General features: G+C 40.0%; 3 protein-coding genes across 7 annotated transcripts; 1 reads left to right on the top strand and 2 right to left on the bottom strand.

Moving 5' to 3' along the window:
* Positions 1-116: 116 nt before the first annotated feature.
* Positions 117-1,496, bottom strand: LOC108100028 (putative nuclease HARBI1). Its single transcript, XM_017203744.2, has 3 exons — positions 1,147-1,496; positions 320-1,010; positions 117-258 (listed from the first exon to the last, which is right to left on the bottom strand). Exons 1-3 carry the CDS (start codon positions 1,465-1,467, stop codon positions 137-139), a joined length of 1,134 nt encoding a protein of 377 aa, XP_017059233.1. The 5' UTR covers positions 1,468-1,496; the 3' UTR covers positions 117-136.
* Positions 1,497-1,597: 101 nt separating this feature from the next.
* On the top strand, positions 1,598-9,764 carry LOC108100025 (protein piwi). Its single transcript, XM_017203736.2, has 8 exons — positions 1,598-1,765; positions 6,470-7,120; positions 7,185-7,505; positions 7,569-7,723; positions 7,787-7,987; positions 8,057-8,248; positions 8,373-8,483; positions 8,620-9,764. Exons 1-8 carry the CDS (start codon positions 1,691-1,693, stop codon positions 9,500-9,502), a joined length of 2,589 nt encoding a protein of 862 aa, XP_017059225.2. The 5' UTR covers positions 1,598-1,690; the 3' UTR covers positions 9,503-9,764.
* A 194-nt stretch (positions 9,765-9,958) lies between these two features.
* LOC108100026 (wiskott-Aldrich syndrome protein family member 2) lies at positions 9,959-15,729 on the bottom strand. Of its 5 annotated transcripts, XM_017203742.2 has the most exons (7): positions 15,513-15,728; positions 13,679-14,487; positions 13,409-13,510; positions 12,714-12,794; positions 11,321-11,991; positions 10,881-11,127; positions 9,959-10,686 (listed from the first exon to the last, which is right to left on the bottom strand). In XM_017203742.2, exons 2-7 carry the CDS (start codon positions 14,421-14,423, stop codon positions 10,508-10,510), a joined length of 2,025 nt encoding a protein of 674 aa, XP_017059231.1. In that variant the 5' UTR covers positions 14,424-14,487; positions 15,513-15,728; the 3' UTR covers positions 9,959-10,507. The 5 variants fall into 5 exon arrangements, with proteins under 5 accessions (XP_017059231.1, XP_017059227.1, XP_017059228.1 ...); XM_017203738.2 differs by lacking the exon at positions 13,409-13,510; XM_017203739.2 differs by lacking the exon at positions 13,409-13,510 and having other exon boundaries at positions 15,496-15,728.
* Between the last annotated feature and the right edge of the window lie 152 nt (positions 15,730-15,881).

Below are 15,881 nucleotides of genomic sequence, written 5' to 3' on the forward strand. Positions count from 1 at the left end.
AAATTATATAAGAAAGATGTTTATTTGTTCTGTATCATAAAAATCGAATTTTTTTACTTTCTGCTTGTTGCTTAATGAGTATAATGCTAAAACAACTTATTTATAAACAAATTGGGTGTTTTGTTATGTATGCTATTTACTGGCACGCAAAATGGGTTTTGATAAATTGTTTTCTGTTGTTGTCCTCCCCGGTTTTTAAAGCTCTTCCTATAGAATTAAAGAATGTGGAGTTAAACGGTGAAATGTTTTGTTCTGTATCTGAAATTCAAATATATCAATTAAAAGTAACCGTAAAGATAAATTAATGATAGAGGCTTGCCTATACTGGGATCTGCCCACTCCATTGCCATGTTGTGCAAAATGGACAATGCCGTAATCGTTTGCTTGGCCGATCCATAGGAGCCCGCAATTTCGGTACTTAGAATGCCGAAGCGACTCATCAGCAAGTTGAGGCATTTCCTAGCGGATGCATAGGTGATCGAGTGGGCGTGATTGTAGAGCTCCTCGGACTCGTTTTTTGGAAAACGAACGGGAGTGAACAGGGATGAAGAGCATCGGACCATTTCGTCTCCTAGCAGAATGCGTCCGCGAAATTCATTTTGTTCAAAGCGCTCCTTTATTTTAGACAGAGCAAACATCTCAGTATCGGAAGGCATTGAATTTTCTTCGATCAGTCGAATATCAAGATCCCTTATTTTATGGGCAGCATCGCAAACGATTTGCAAGTGAAGTTCATCATCCTTTGGTGGAAATGGGTTTTCCTCATCCAGATCTTCTGGTGCTGTGTTTTCCGGTTGAAATCTCACAGTTGTCTGCAATAATGCCCCAATAACCTGCGGCATATTTGCAATGGCCTGAAATGAACACATCATTCTCTCCTTTTCGGAAAGAGTAGCCGGCATCCTTATATATCGAGACGCCTTTGATGACAAAACTGAAGCAACACGCCGTGTTATTTTCGCCAAAGTCCGTAACCTTACGCCATGAGCCATCGCAGTCAGTTTTGGGTGCTAAAATTGAGTAATTTAATAGAATAAAGTTATGATCTTATAAGCGATTTTCTACCAGACAATTTTGAAAAGTGTTATCGCGGTTTTGATGTACATACAAACTCACGAAAATCTTGCATACAAAAAGTGGTTTTACCTCAGTTCCACCCCATAGGCGAATTGCGGATAGGATTTGCAGGTCAATTGGAACCTGCTCCCTTTTTAATGGCTCATAATATTCGATTTCAAGGTCATCCCGTACAATTTCAATTATTCGGCGAAGATTTTCCTTGGTGTACCGATACTTTATGCGAAATTGGTTTTCGTTAAGATCGGTCAAGGGATTAAACCGAGGGTGCGACTTTTTTAAATGAGTCGCTCGCACTTTAACGTTTCTTTTAGGATGAGGAAATTGTTGGAAGTCCTTTAGGTACTCAAAGTCTTTAAGAGACCGCTCAAAAATTTGTAAGTCTTCCATTTTCACTTGTTTATATTTTTTTAGTGTGATTGTTTGTTAAGTGCTTGAAAATACCTCGAAAAAACACACTTTCAGTGGGCTTTGTAAGGGCTACTCCAGCTTTTTATCGTCTGGCAACACTGTCGGATAGCCACTTCTTGCAGCGCGTCGGTTTTGAAGCTTCCTTTGCTAACTTCATTCTTCATCAGTTTTCTCGTGTGCTCAGGAGTTCTTAAATAAAATTATGGCTGACGACCAGGAAAGAGGACGCAGACGTTTAATTGAACGCTTAAATTCCCGAGGAAGTGGAGATGAGCCGGTAAGTTAAATTGTATTCTTAGGTAAAATATGGAATATAAGCTTATATAAAAATGAAAACTTAAGTGCCGTTATGTCGCACATAATTTACGAAAATAAGCAAATACAGTTTTATCGGTCGCTGTAGCCGCGTATGCGCAAGAATTTGTAAGCTTGCTTACCTAATCTTCACCATCTTAAAATAAACAAACAAATCGCCAGATTGAATTTGCTTCAGAAACAGCCGTATACTTTTGGTTGGTACCATCAACTCATATTTCTGCTTGGCAAGCGATTCTTTTCGACGGTATTCTTTATCCATTCTAAGAATACCCAATACTCTTCAAGCATTTGAAGACCTTTTTTAAGACATCTGCAATATATTTCGGGGAGTTTTTAGTTATCAGTAAACAGCAGTATAATCCGACATTTAGGGCTCGGTATTTCGTAAGCGGTGCGGTACATCGAAAAATTTTATTCTTTAAAAGCGTTTATTTTGGGCCAATTAAATTAATATGTCCTCAAATCTTGGCGCCCCAGTAATTCAAATCGTGCCCAAAGTTCCAATGTAAACCAATGCTACTTGGGAAAATTTTTATTTTGTTGATTTCAAAATTAAATGTCTGTCCAAAAAAAAAGGAACAAACAAAAATTCGGAACTCTTGCAGTTCCTCAATTAAAAAATGGTCGACAGTGCCGCCGACGCCATCAGCCCAATTTTTTTTCCAAACCAAATCGTGAGAAGGGAGAACAAGAAAAAGAAAATGGTATAGCGCATGATACAATTATACAAGGTAGTCCACTCGGCTTGCCGAAGTCGTTCGGGTTTGGTCCCTTATTTTCCTTGTGCGTGCCTGCTTGTTTGTTGCCGTTTCACTCACACTTACTTGTCAAAGCTAAAAATAGGGGACTATGGATTTTGCCGAGTGGACTACCTTGTATAATTGTATCATGCTTAAGCCTAGTATGCAGATCGAAAAAACATGAAGTTCAGCTATGAGATTGAGCAAGAGGCAAATATGTACATATATAAAAAAAACTGAGTTTCTCATAGTCTGTTTGAAACCCGTTACAAAGATGAGCAAAACAAAAATTACTAGAATGTTAAAAGGCGCTGCCAACATAAAGAAATTAAAAGCTGATGAACTTTTTCTAGGGACTAACTAACTGAGCCATGGGGGGAAAGAACCCAAACAATTCTACAGCCGACGAGACTACCTTGTATAATTGTACCATGGTTTAATGTTTGTCAAGAAACTTAGCTGATCGACAATGCGGCCATGGTAAATGCACTTCGATGAACCCTAAAAAACTTGGTCACACTGTAAAGAATATTTTCCGCTAACGAACGTGTTTTTATACCCTTGCAGAGCAAAGAGTTTTATAATTTCAGTCAGAAGTTTGCAACGCAGTGAAGGAGACACCATAAAGTATATATATTCTTGATCAGCATTACGATCTTGTCCCAAATTCGTCTGTCCATCTGTCCGTGTGTCCTTTTCTGCCCAAACTTGTCTCTCAGTTTTAAAGCTATCTTGCTGAAACTTTCCCAAAAGGTGTGTAGTTATTGCACGCAGTATATAAGTCGGAACGGGCCGGATCGGGCGACTATATAGGATAGCTCCCATACATGAGATTGAAAGAAAAAATTCTAGCGTCGTTGTTTTTGATCAGATCGACTGGATTTCTTTTAGATAGCGTTTTCTATTGAATTTCGGGTAAAATTTTATCAAAATCGGATAACTCCACCATATAGTTGCCATACAAAAGATCAAAAAATATATATATAAATAATGAAAAAAAAATTATAACGTCGTTGTTTTTAATCCCGCGAGCATGATTTTTATAACTCCATGTTATAACCGGCCATTGGAAGCAAAAACTTTAAACGCGTTTATCTCGGAACCACGTTTTCGGACCTTACGGAAGTAATTAAAAGCGTTGGGGTTAACCAATCGTCATCAATTTTTTTTTTTTAATGTTCCTAATTGTTTCCTTTAACTAATGAACTAGGAAACTGTTTAATTGAGAAAACATTTAGTGAGAAAAAAGCGCAAAAATCGAAATTTTTTTTGAAAAGCTAATATTGGGTTGGCAAGAAAGTCATGTCGTTTTTTTTAGTAATCGTTTTTAATCTAATTTATTTACGACTAATCGAGCACCAGGGTCACACGTTTTAAAGCTTATTGTCTTAGGTACTATCGACGAAAATTTGGTAATTATTCGATAACATTTGTGGAAGCTATAGCAAATTAAACATGAAGGACCAAAGTGAGCATTTTCGGCATATATTGCTTTTTTACTTCCAAAAAGGAAAAAAAGCGGTCGAAGCTCGCGAAAAATTGTGCGAAGTGTATGGTAAATATGCCATGAGTGATCGCCAATGTCAGCGCTGGTTTGCCAAATTCAGGCTTGGAGATTTTGGAGTTAAAGACGCCCCACGTTCTGGTCGACCATCGGCCGTTTTTGACGAACAAATTCAGGCTTTGCTGGATGAAAACCGGCGTTATTCAACGCGGGAGATGTCAGTGAAGCTCTGTGTGTCGGATTCAACGGTTAAAAACCATTTGAAGAAACTTGCCAAGCTCGATGTTTGGGTTCCGCATAACTTAAAGAAAATTCACCTAACTAAGCGTATCAACATCTGCTATTCTCTGCTGCAACGGATTAAAAACGATCCTTTTTTGAAGCGGATCATTACTGGCGACGAAAAGTGGGTTGTTTACAATAATGTCCAACGAAAAAGGTCATGGAGCAAGAAAGATGAGCCAGCCCAAGCCACATCAAAGGCCGATATCCATCAGAGGAAAGTTATGCTGTCTGTTTGGTGGAATTGGAAGGGTGTAGTGCACTTTGAGCTGCTGGGACGGAATGAAACCATCAATTCAGATGTGTAATGTCGCCAGCTATCCAATTTGGCGGAAAAAATTAAAGAAAAGGAGCCGGCACTAGCTAATCGCAAGGGTATAGTCTTTCACCATGACAACGCTAGGCCCCACACATCTTTGGTCACTCGGCAAAAATTAAGGGGGGGGTTAAGGTTTTAAAAAAAATTTTTTAATTTTTTTTTTTTATTTTTTTCTGAATGACCAATGTGTCGAGAACATTGTGTAAAAATTTTGAGTCAATTAAAGTCGAACTAACAGAGTTACAGCGTTTTAAAGAACCGTATTTGGACGAATTTTCACGTATAAAAATACTTTGAATCGATTTTGCCGAAGACGTTATTTTGAAAGTCGGTGAACATCAGAACTCAAAATCTACTGAACCGATCCTTTTCAAATTTTTAACACAAATTCTTAATATAAATACGCAGGTAATCAGGAAGAGTTTTTTTTAATTTTTAATTTTTTCTATTTTTAAAAAATAAATTAGCAGCGATTTTTTATACTAAAATCGCACTTTTCACTTTCAAGTGCTCCCAAAAATAGACAAAAATAAATTTAAAAAAACCCTTCCTGATTACCTCGGGAAATTCATTATCTTTTCAACGCATATCACATTTTATTTTTAAGATGATCCGTTAACGCCCTATGATGTTCACCGCAAAACAACTTTTCTTTGGGCGCTTCGGAAGATTAACCGCCACAGGCTTATTTCTTAGTATTTTTTAATAATTTTTTTTCTAATACTCTTCAAAAGTTAAACAATAACATGTAATTAAGCTCAACAAAATAAACTTACTCATTTCGCCGCAAAAAAAAATCAAACATGGCCCTTTTTTGGCCTTTAAAACCTTACCCCCCTTAACGGAGCTGAATTGGGAAGTGCTACCACATCCACCTTATAGTCCGGACTTAGCACCTTCAAATTACCATTTGTTTCGCTCTCTTCAAAACTGTTTGAATGGTAAAAACTTTGATTCAGATGAGGCTGTCGAAAACCACTTGTCTCGATTCTTTGCTGGAAAAGACCAAAAGTTCTTCGAGCGCGGAATTATGCAGCTGCCCGAGAGATGGTCATTAGTGGTCGAACAAAACGGCCAATACATAATTGATTAATTATGAGTCCTGATATAAATAAATCATCTCTGAAAATATTGAAAAAAACGACATGACTTTCTTGCCAACCCAATAACTTTTACAATTTTAATTTTTTTCTTCTGATCCTAGTTCATTTTATGCACAGTACTGTACACCTTAAGAATCTTTTCGGTTTTTGTGTTTCCGGTTACCCGTTTTGGCTGAATCACTTCCGTAAGCGGGACACCTTTTTTTCCGAAATGTTGCAACTGAGGAAAGCCCTCCCCGCCCCTTTTTTGATTTTTAAATTTTGAAATTTTTTTTCGCAAATTAAATATGTTTTCAAATAAAGTTAAAAATTTCAGATTTTTATCTTTGACCGTTTTCTCAAAACAATTTTTGTAAAAGATGTCAATTTTTCGGCCCTACAAGGTGAGAATCTGCCTTAAATGCGCTTATTTAGGTTTAAAGATTATGTAAATCGTCAGTGAAGGACATGACTACGTTAAATTACATATTTAAAATTTTGTGGGGGGACTAATTTATAATTCACGCTGAAAATCAAATTTTTTCACAGGACTTTATTTGTCTAAGCAACGGTTTCATACGCAAAAGTCTTTAAAAACAATGAAATTATCTGGAATATAGTCGTAATATACTTAACAATTTTTATTAATTAAAAGTTTTTATTTGATCGCTTTAATATAGCGCTGCAAAATATTCAAGCAAAATATAAAAGTTTTTATTTAATCGCTTTAATACAGCGCAGCAAAATATTCAAGGAAGACCGATCCGATGAATTGCGAACGGATCGAGCAGGGCCTTCGAGATCTAGTTCTTCGACCGATCGCAGAGACAATCCGTTCGATCAAGAAAGACCTGGAAGTAGCCGAGCGCCATCATTGGGAGCTCCCAGTCAAGAGAGATCGGAAAAAGGTGGTTCGGCAGAAGGTAGATCGCGGCGCGATCGCTTTGATATCGTGCACACGCGTCCGGCTGAATTGGTATCTAAGAAGGGAGCAGAGGGAAACAAGGTCCTGTTGCAGACCAACTTCTTTCGACTAAATACTAAGCCAGATTGGCGTATTGTCCATTACCATGTGGAGTTTGAGCCGACCATCGAGAACCCTCGTGTCCGTATGGGAATATTGTCAAATCACGCAGATGTCTTAGGATCAGGCTATCTGTTTGATGGGATGCAACTCTTCACTACCCGGAAATTCGAACAAGAACTAACTATGCTGAAGGGGAGGTCTAAACTAGACATCGAATACACAATAAAGATTAAGTGTGTAGGTTTTATATCGTCGGCCGAGCCTCGGTTTTTGCAGGTTCTCAACCTAATTTTGAGACGCTCCATGAAAGGCTTGAACCTGGAATTGGTCGGTCGTAATCTTTTTGATCCCCAAGCTAAGGTAAAACTCTTTGCTACGTTTCTTTTTTTGAACAAATTTTTAATTTGATTATTTTAATTATTAGATTCAAATAAGAGAATTCAGAATGGAACTATGGCCGGGCTACGAAACATCGATCCGTCAGCACGAAAAAGACATTCTTTTGTGCACCGAAATAGCGCACAAGGTCATGCGCACTGAGACGGTATACGATATATTGCGACGTTGTTCTCAAAATCCCTCGCGTCATCAGGACGAATTTCGTCGTAGTGTCTTGGATCTAGTTGTTCTCACAGATTACAACAACAAAACATACCGCGTCAATGATGTAGACTTTGGTCAAACTCCAAAATCGACATTCAGCTGCAAAGGAAGGGATATCAGTTTTGTGGACTATTATCAAAATGTATGCTTGTCATTCGCCTAGAGTAATGAAGATTTCTTATTCAAAGAGCTTTTCTTTATTTAGAAATACAACATCCGCATACGGGACCATAATCAACCGTTGTTGATTTCAAAAAACAGGGACAAGGCTCAGAAAACCAATGCAGATGAGTTAGTAGTCCTAATTCCAGAGCTTTGCCGAGTGACAGGGTTAACTGACGACATGCGTGCAAATTTCCAGTACGTCATATGAGTGTGTTTATATAATATTGTTAAATATAAAATTGAGTTTCTTATTATCAGGTTAATGCGATCCATGGCGGCTTACACACGAATGAAGCCACAGCAACGCATTGACCGATTGCGCTCTTTCAACCAACGATTACAAAGCACTCCCGAGAGTGTTAAAGTTTTGAAAGACTGGCACATGGATCTGGACAGGAAGCTTACTGAAGTACAAGGCCGGATAATAAAACCGCAAAAAATTGTGTTTCTCGACTCCAAGTAAGTCGGCATAAATAATATATATTTTTCTTTTTATATATATTTTTTCATACTAAATAATGTTTTCAGGGTTTCTGCTGGTGAAACCGCAGATTGGACCCGACAGTTCCGAGACCAAAGAATGCTTACCACTCCAAGTAACGGTATTGATCGTTGGGCTATCATCGCGCCCGAAAAAAGCTCCCATAGTCTAAGGACTTTGCTTCAGAATTTGTTTAGAGCAGCAGGTGGAATGGGCCTTAACATAAGAAGCCCCCATGAGTGAGCAATACAAAATCCATATTTCGCTTTAGGAGTTCACTGTCATAGACAGAATATTGCTCATAGAAGTGAAATCCTAAATGCGCGTGTTATTTATTTATTATTAATAACATTTTCCTTACAGAGTTCTAATTTATGATGATCGCACGGGAACTTATATCAGAGCATTGGATGATTGTGCTCGCATGGATCCAAAACTCATCCTTTGCCTTGTTCCCAATAACAACGTTGAAAGGTTTAAATTTTATTTATTTATTTTTTGTTTAATTTTTATACAATATTTACTTCTAAGTATTCTTTAATCTTCATTCAAGACTTAGCTATTATTAAGGAGCTTCTTTCTTATTTATACAACTATTTTTTTTGTTTAGATACTCGGCAATTAAGAAGAGAGGATATGTTGACAAAGCAGTGCCAACTCAAGTCGTAACGCTTAAAACGGCTAACGTGCGTAGTCTAATGAGCATTGCCACCAAAATTGCAATTCAACTGAATTGCAAATTGGGGTATACCCCATGGATGATTGAGCTGCCCTTGTCTCAGCTGATGACGATCGGGTTCGACATTGCGAAGAGCACCCGGGACCGCAAGAGAGCCTATGGGGCATTGGTCGCTTCCATGGACCTTCAGCAAAACTCCACGTACTTCAGCACCGTTTCCGAGTGCAACGCCTTCGATGTGCTGGCCAACACCCTTTGGCCAATGATAGCAAAGGCGCTGCGTCAGTACCAGCGAGAGCATAATCATCTCCCTGCTCGTATCGTTTTTTATCGAGACGGTGTCAGCTCGGGCTCTCTTAAGCAGCTTTTCGAGTACGAAGTAAAGGACGTCGTGGAGAAGTTGGAGACTGAGTACAAGCGAGCCGGTCTCGCACCCCCGCAGTTAGCTTATATTGTGGTCACAAGATCGATGAACGCACGTTTTTTCCTCAACGGCCAAAATCCTCCGCCAGGAACAGTCGTCGACGACGTAATTACTCTTCCCGAGAGGTATGACTTTTACCTCGTTTCCCAACAAGTCCACCAGGGTACCGTGTCTCCCACTACCTACAATGTGGTTTATAGTACCATGGGAATAAGCCCAGATAGAATGCAAATGCTTACTTATAAGATGTGCCATTTGTACTACAATTGGTCAGGCACCACACGTGTACCGGCTGTTTGCCAGTATGCCAAGAAATTAGCTACCCTTGTCGGTACGAACTTGCACGCCATTCCGCAGAATGCGCTTGAAAAGAAGTTTTATTATCTCTAATTTGATATATAGATATAAGTTTAAAGCTTGAATCTTCTAAGGCAGTGAACGAAGTTAGCCTTTTTTCGTTTACTTTACTTGTTTACTTTTTCTTTAAGAAAGTTTCTATTAAAGTTGACCTACCTAAATAAAGTCTTCTTCATAAAGAAACCATGTTTAAATTTTTGCATTTACCTACTTGTTACTTATGCATTTGTGACTACTTCAACTTCAAAACCCAAAACCCAATAAAATGATCAATTTTCGAAATAAAAAATACAAATTACTTTGGACAATTTCTTTTAATTTGGAGTATAATTACTTTATTTATATTATATATTATTCTTTATAAAAAGAAAAATTACATACATCCATGTTCGCTTGTATAACCACCGAACCATGGCTGCTTATTTACGTGAAACATGTTATTAATAATACAGGTAATTAACTTTCACAAGGATAATACAAATTCATAGCTTGTTGAGTATATTGAAATGCTACGGAGTTCGATATTTTATTGTATTTGTATTTACAAAATTCTAAATTTTCGTTTTGGATAAATGTTTTATATTAATCGTATCGATTTCAAGTTGGGATAGGATTGAGTTCAGTGATAATATCGATTATTTATAATTTAATATCCAAACACCGACTACTATGATACAGAAGCCCATATCGATTAAGACCTTGACTCCAAAGAAAGTGACAAAGCGACATCTAAGTGCTCTTATCCCTTTCCCTGGATTGCTGTCTAGGCCTAAAATTCAAATGCGTTTACTATAGCGATTACTTTAACGATAATTACTCGTTGGTGTATATACAATTCTATTAAAGTTTTGATTTTAGATGTATTATTAGGATTAGGCGTATATTGTGTAAAGGGTGGTAGAAAAGCTTTGGTGCTTTTGTGTAATCCAATTATATACCACGCTTGGTTTCGACCATCGTATGGATTAATTCTCTTTGGAATTACTTTTTCTTCTTGTTTTTTAGAATTATATCAGGCTTTAACGAGTTAATCAGGGATCAAGCCGATGTTTCGTTCGGTTCCATCCAGCCCTCGCTGTCGTCTTCGCTATCCGAATCTTCCGACTCAGACAGCTCAATAGCCACACGTCTGGCTAAGATTGAAGCCACATCCAGTGGCGCCGCATTGCGTTCAATTTCTTTCTGCTCCGACTTCTCAACCTTTCGTAGAGTAATACCTAAAAAAATATATACGTTTAATATTACATCTTTTGTACAATGAAAACAAATTCAATAAGACTATAGGGAAAATAAAAGTGTGCCTTCTGCAAGTCGTTTTTACATGTTTTAAAGTACTTCTTTAAATCTTTAAATTTCTTTGATAGCCTTAACAAATTGGTTGGTAACATCCGGATTTTGTACAATAACTTACCATCTCGAATGGCCTTCATCAAATCGTTGCGTGGGTCATGGAATGGAGGCAACATCTTTTTAGGCGCGACAATGTGCGCCACGCCATTTTGTTGTCCGGGCTGCATGTCGCCGTTGGCCAGGGATTTTGACAGAATTTGGTGCGGGCGCAGCGTGTGCTGGTTGCCACCGCCCAACCCTTCCTCCACGGGTGGCGGTGGAGGCGGCGGCGGTGGTGCGGCATTAGGTGGCGACATCTTAGGCGAGTGCTGCAAAGGAATAGCAAATATTAGCAAAACCGATTAACACCGATCAGGTAACATTATTTGAAAACGTTATGGATTTTGAAAAAAGGTGCCTCAATTTTCAATAGTTGTACGAAAGAAAAAATTATGTAAATTGGGTCTTGTTATAGAGTTACGTTAAAATTTACTTCAACTGTGTACTGTGGTATGCACAAACCTGATCGGGCACCGGCGGTGGTGGCGGCAAGTCGCTAAGGGAGTTCAGTTGGTTGCCCGCCATTCCCAGGCCGTGGAAAGTATTGCTCAGCTGCGTCATGACCATGTCGTTGGCGTTCTGCACGTTGGGTGTCATTTGCGGAGATCCAGCTCCTGACGAACTGTTTGCCCGGCCCAGCAGTTTGGCCGCCATGTGGCCACTGTTGGCTCCGTTCATGCCGGACATCGGCGAAATGACGTCTGGAACTGGCGGAGGCGGTGGCAAGGCGTCCCGGCTGGTCGACATACTTCTGCCTCGGGTAGGTGTGTTAGCATTTGAGGCTGTGGGCGTACCGCCACCGCTGCCATTCGATGGCGGAGCCGGTGGCGGCTGCGAGGGACGCGGCTTGGAGCGCGACGGAGTGCCCGGTCCGTAGATCGGTTCCGGCGACATCATTCCCTGGCCCGTTTGGCCGTACAGCGTGTGCGACTGGTACAGCCCGGCGTCGTACATCTGCTGGTGCTGCATCTGATGGGGGCCACCCATGCCGTTGCCGAAGGTGGCCGCATACTGATTGGCCATCTGGGGAGGAAGCTGCTCGTAGGTGCTGCCGTCGATCTGCTCAGACTGGTAGCTGCGTCGCAATTCGATCGAGTTGGGACGAGGCGGACGAGTATCGTACATACCCATATCTAGAATAACGGATGGAAAGTATTAGTGTTATTATAGGCAAGTATATTTCTCTTACAGGACACACATCTTATTTAAGAACACGCCAATTATTGTGTAATTACACTTGAGGAACAATAAGACATGTAATTACAAGCAATTCAGAATTTCTGTGCAGTTAAGACCTTCCTCCGTTGGATTCGAATTCAAATTTTGATACATACAATACCGATTAAAAGACTTTGTAAGCTCTTTGCACAGAAACAAATTTAGAGACACAAGATGTGGCGACAAAAAGGAATTAGTTAAGCTGCAAAGTGACATGTACGATTGTAAAAAAGACGTAGATGTGGAAATTTGACTGAACTACAACAGAAAGATAGGAGGATCCTTAACAAAAACTGCGACTCAACCATCAATCGCGAGTATCAAATGAATTCAAACGTACTGCAAGACGCATTATTATAAAAATGTGCAACATATTAGGAAAGAGTTTCAAGAAATGTTGGAATTGCTTAGATTTTAAGAAGTCCGAGGTCTGAGGTACGTGGAACTCATTAAATCTGCGCGATTTCGGTCGATAGTTTGCAAAGATATTATTCTCTGCAGTACAGAGTCTGTACACACATACTATATGTTAACAAAATCAAAAAGGATTGCTAGTAGTAGGGGAAAGGAAAGAAGCGTGTGAAAGAACACTTATAGTCTTTACTGAGCTTGCTTTAAGGTGTGTGGGATGTCTAACCTGCAATCGCAACGGCGGTTTGCTTGGTGACATTACTGTTATTCTCCAAATGCGAAAGCATATTATAAGGCTTTATTGTATCTGTAAATGAGATGATTATGCGCGTTTGATCCATACATAATTAAAGGGCTAACTATGTTTAAGTTCAATAATATCGTAACGAAAGACATCGAAAGAGTTCTTAAAAACAACATGCAAATAAACCAAAGCGGTGAAAAGTAGTCGGTGGTTTGGATTATGAAGTAGAAGTATCATTTTGATCATCTTTACATCACCAAGAATAACTAAGTAAGAGAAATGGTCACCCAATTCAAAACAAAGAATTATTTATAGTCACAGGTAAATTCAGTTCTTTTTTGTAAAGTGACAGCTCTTTAAGGTAATTTTTCTTTATAAAGTAACAACTATAGGAGCACTTTTCAACTTCTGAAAGATTTATTTATATTTTACTGAGAGAGCGCGGAGGCTCAGAAAACTTTGATTTGATCACCTTTCTCTCGGGAGTGATTACATGGGTTATTTCTAATTAACAGCAACTGCAAAATTATACGTATTAGTGATCCTCAAACGGGGTTCTGAGGCGTATCGAAAACTAGCGAGCTTTTGAGTGAAGTAGGTGAATGAATGGCGGGAACATCTGTATCGTGGGATGTCAGCCGGGCGCAAATGAAAGCTACGTGGCCCCATCATCGTACCTACGTCTTGGATATTACCGACAACTTGGTGGTGCGCATCGAGAGTGCTTAGCCGCAAATCGATGTCAGCCTCGCCCACGGTCTGTATTTTGACTAGCTGGACTACACGGGCAGACAGGACATAATTGATAATTAAAATATTCCATTCGGTTGCAAGACAAGTGCAAATAATCAGTGCGTGAAACGAACGTTCCAATAATAGCCTATTGTTTTTGGATCGCACTGAGTACTTGTCTCTACCGTCGACCAATCCCAATGCTGAGTACTTACTTCCGTATCCGGCCTCCTCGTTGACCATGGAGTTTGGCGTGCGGTAGATAACGTTGTTGGGCATCAACGTTTCGCCATGCACCAGGGCCCGCTGTCGCTGCTGTTCACGCGTATTGTGTGGCACCCTTATCTTGGTTTTCTGCTTCTTGTTGCCACGTCCAGCGGCTCCGCCGGCACCACCTTCCTGCCGCGGTCTGTTCAGTTTCTTGCCCTTGTCGTGCATCACCCGCTCGGTGTCCTTCAGCATCTCCTGACGCCACAGCTCGAAGAAGTAGTTAGGATCCGTGTAGAACTTGAGCCCGTCCTTTCCGTCGTCCCTGTAAACGTTCAGCTTGTCCAGCGGCGGCGGCTTGTCGCATTGGGCATAGGTGTCCAGCATCGGTGCCGGCATAGTGGCACGCGAGAAGATCTGCTGGTCAAACACCTTGGCCGACTTGAAGGCCTTCTTGCGCGTGATGTCCGTCAGGGGAACCTCCTCCACGGTGCTGTCCAGCTGAGTCACCTTGATGGCTAGCCGATCGATGCGCGCCTGTAGTGAGTTGGCCCGATCTCCGATGTTGCCCACGTCGCGGGCCAGTTCGCCGAACACATCCTCAGCGTGCTTGGAGAGCGAGGACAGCTGACGGATGATGTTCGTCAGCGTGGTGTTGGTCACCGTCTCAAGCTCCACGGACTGCAGCTCATCCTGCTGGTAGACGGATCGGGCTACGTGCACAGGCTCTATCGATCGCTTCGGAAGCGGCATGGTCGGGCCCAATTGACAATTATCTCCAACTTGACACACCCGGGAATTAACGCGTCCTCATCGACTGAAATTAATAAGTCAAAAATTCAAGTGAGTACAATTAACCGCATTTTTGGTGATCAAATTTTGATATTTTAATTAAATATCAGATTGTATATTTCATATCCAATGAGAGAAAATTTCCAAAATAAGATGCATTTGTACGTGTCTTATCTTCAATTTAATAAATTGAAAGGTTTACGGTTTTAACTACAGTTGAAGAAGCAATTGCCACTAGTTATTCACATCGTAAAATAGGCGTTTTTATGCTTTCAGTACAATTAAGCTTCGAAAAATAATATATAATAGATTGCCTTTTTATTTTGCAATAAATTAATTCATTATTTAACAGCAACTTTTGTCACTTATTTTATTTTATTTAATTTAAGGTATGAATTTATGAAAAAAAAAACCAAAGTTAATCGGCTTGAAAATGTGTCACTATCGCGATAATCCGTTTACATAAATTTGTAAGTGTCCATACACCGTTTTATGAATCATACAGTCTCTTTGCTCAAGATGTTTTATCATTTAAGATTTCTTCGTTATTTGAATTATTTTGTGATATGCACGGCTGGTAGATTCGACGTCTGGACCACACCCCACATAAATGGCTATTCACAGTGCGGTGATAAGGGCGTAAGTCACCCCCACAAGATGCATTTTACACTCCCGGCCGGATTAGTCGATAATGCGCCCCGTTTTTGGTGGCATTATCTGGGGGCTCCGACCTGAAGGCTTTACGTGGGCACCTATGCAAGTACATCGCGTATACGTATATCTTTAGGCCTCCCACCAACGCAAATTAGACGTTCACGCACACACTCACACACAAAAACAGAGGCACCCAAGTACATACGATTGTGAGTGTGTGGCTTTTGGGGCGACTTTACGCGATTTTCGCACTGGAGCATTTGCACTAAATCGCAACAATACAATACATATGTATATATCTGCGAAGGCACAAGCACTTTCTATTCGCGACTTCGATTTTAAACACCCGAACGGCTCGGTTTAGTTCACTGGTTCGCACCTTTTCCGAAAACTCACCGCCCGTCACACGTTTCGCTTTGCAGCAGGCACCACAACAAACATTAAACAGCCACTTCCGTTGCGGGGGAAACGGTGTCAAATTCGATCCAATGAAAACTCTAATTAGCCAATTTGGGGCTTGAAAAATGCAAATATTTGCTCGTTTTGTGGGAACTATGATTTCCACACCTTTGCAGTGTGACCGCCGCTTTGCCGTTTGCAAATACCGCAGGACCGAGTTAGTTTGGAATGTACTGTATCTTTGTGGTCAAAACAAAAATACATTTTTGTTCAATACATTAATAAATATTAATATTAAAAGGATCCAAATTACTACATCATACATTAACTGAAAAATAACTAAAATTTTAAAATAGAAAAACAAAA

The sequence above is a fragment of the Drosophila ficusphila genome, unplaced genomic scaffold, assembly GCF_018152265.1.
Source record: "Drosophila ficusphila isolate 14025-0441.05 unplaced genomic scaffold, ASM1815226v1 contig_855, whole genome shotgun sequence".
NCBI lineage: Eukaryota > Metazoa > Arthropoda > Insecta > Diptera > Drosophilidae > Drosophila > Drosophila ficusphila.

Bases quoted from the DNA above. Each gene is read 5' to 3' on its own strand.
- LOC108100028 (XM_017203744.2), bottom strand. From the start codon at position 1,467: ATGGAAGACTTACAAATTTTTGAGCGGTCTCTTAAAGACTTTGAGTAC. The intron at 1,011-1,146 runs GTAAAACCACTT...ACTCAATTTTAG, and splicing joins GCCTATGGGGTGGAACTGAG to CACCCAAAACTGACTGCGAT. The intron at 259-319 runs GCAAGCCTCTAT...TTTGAATTTCAG, and splicing joins GTGGGCAGATCCCAGTATAG to ATACAGAACAAAACATTTCA.
- LOC108100025 (XM_017203736.2), top strand. From the start codon at position 1,691: ATGGCTGACGACCAGGAAAGAGGACGCAGACGTTTAATTGAACGCTTA. The intron at 7,506-7,568 runs GTATGCTTGTCA...TTCTTTATTTAG, and splicing joins TTGTGGACTATTATCAAAAT to AAATACAACATCCGCATACG. The intron at 7,988-8,056 runs GTAAGTCGGCAT...TAATGTTTTCAG, and splicing joins ATTGTGTTTCTCGACTCCAA to GGTTTCTGCTGGTGAAACCG.
- LOC108100026 (XM_017203742.2), bottom strand. From the start codon at position 14,423: ATGCCGCTTCCGAAGCGATCGATAGAGCCTGTGCACGTAGCCCGATCC. The intron at 13,511-13,678 runs GTAAGTACTCAG...CTGCCCGTGTAG, and splicing joins CGAGGAGGCCGGATACGGAA to TCCAGCTAGTCAAAATACAG. The intron at 12,795-13,408 runs GTACGATGATGG...TCTCATTTACAG, and splicing joins CGGTAATATCCAAGACGTAG to ATACAATAAAGCCTTATAAT.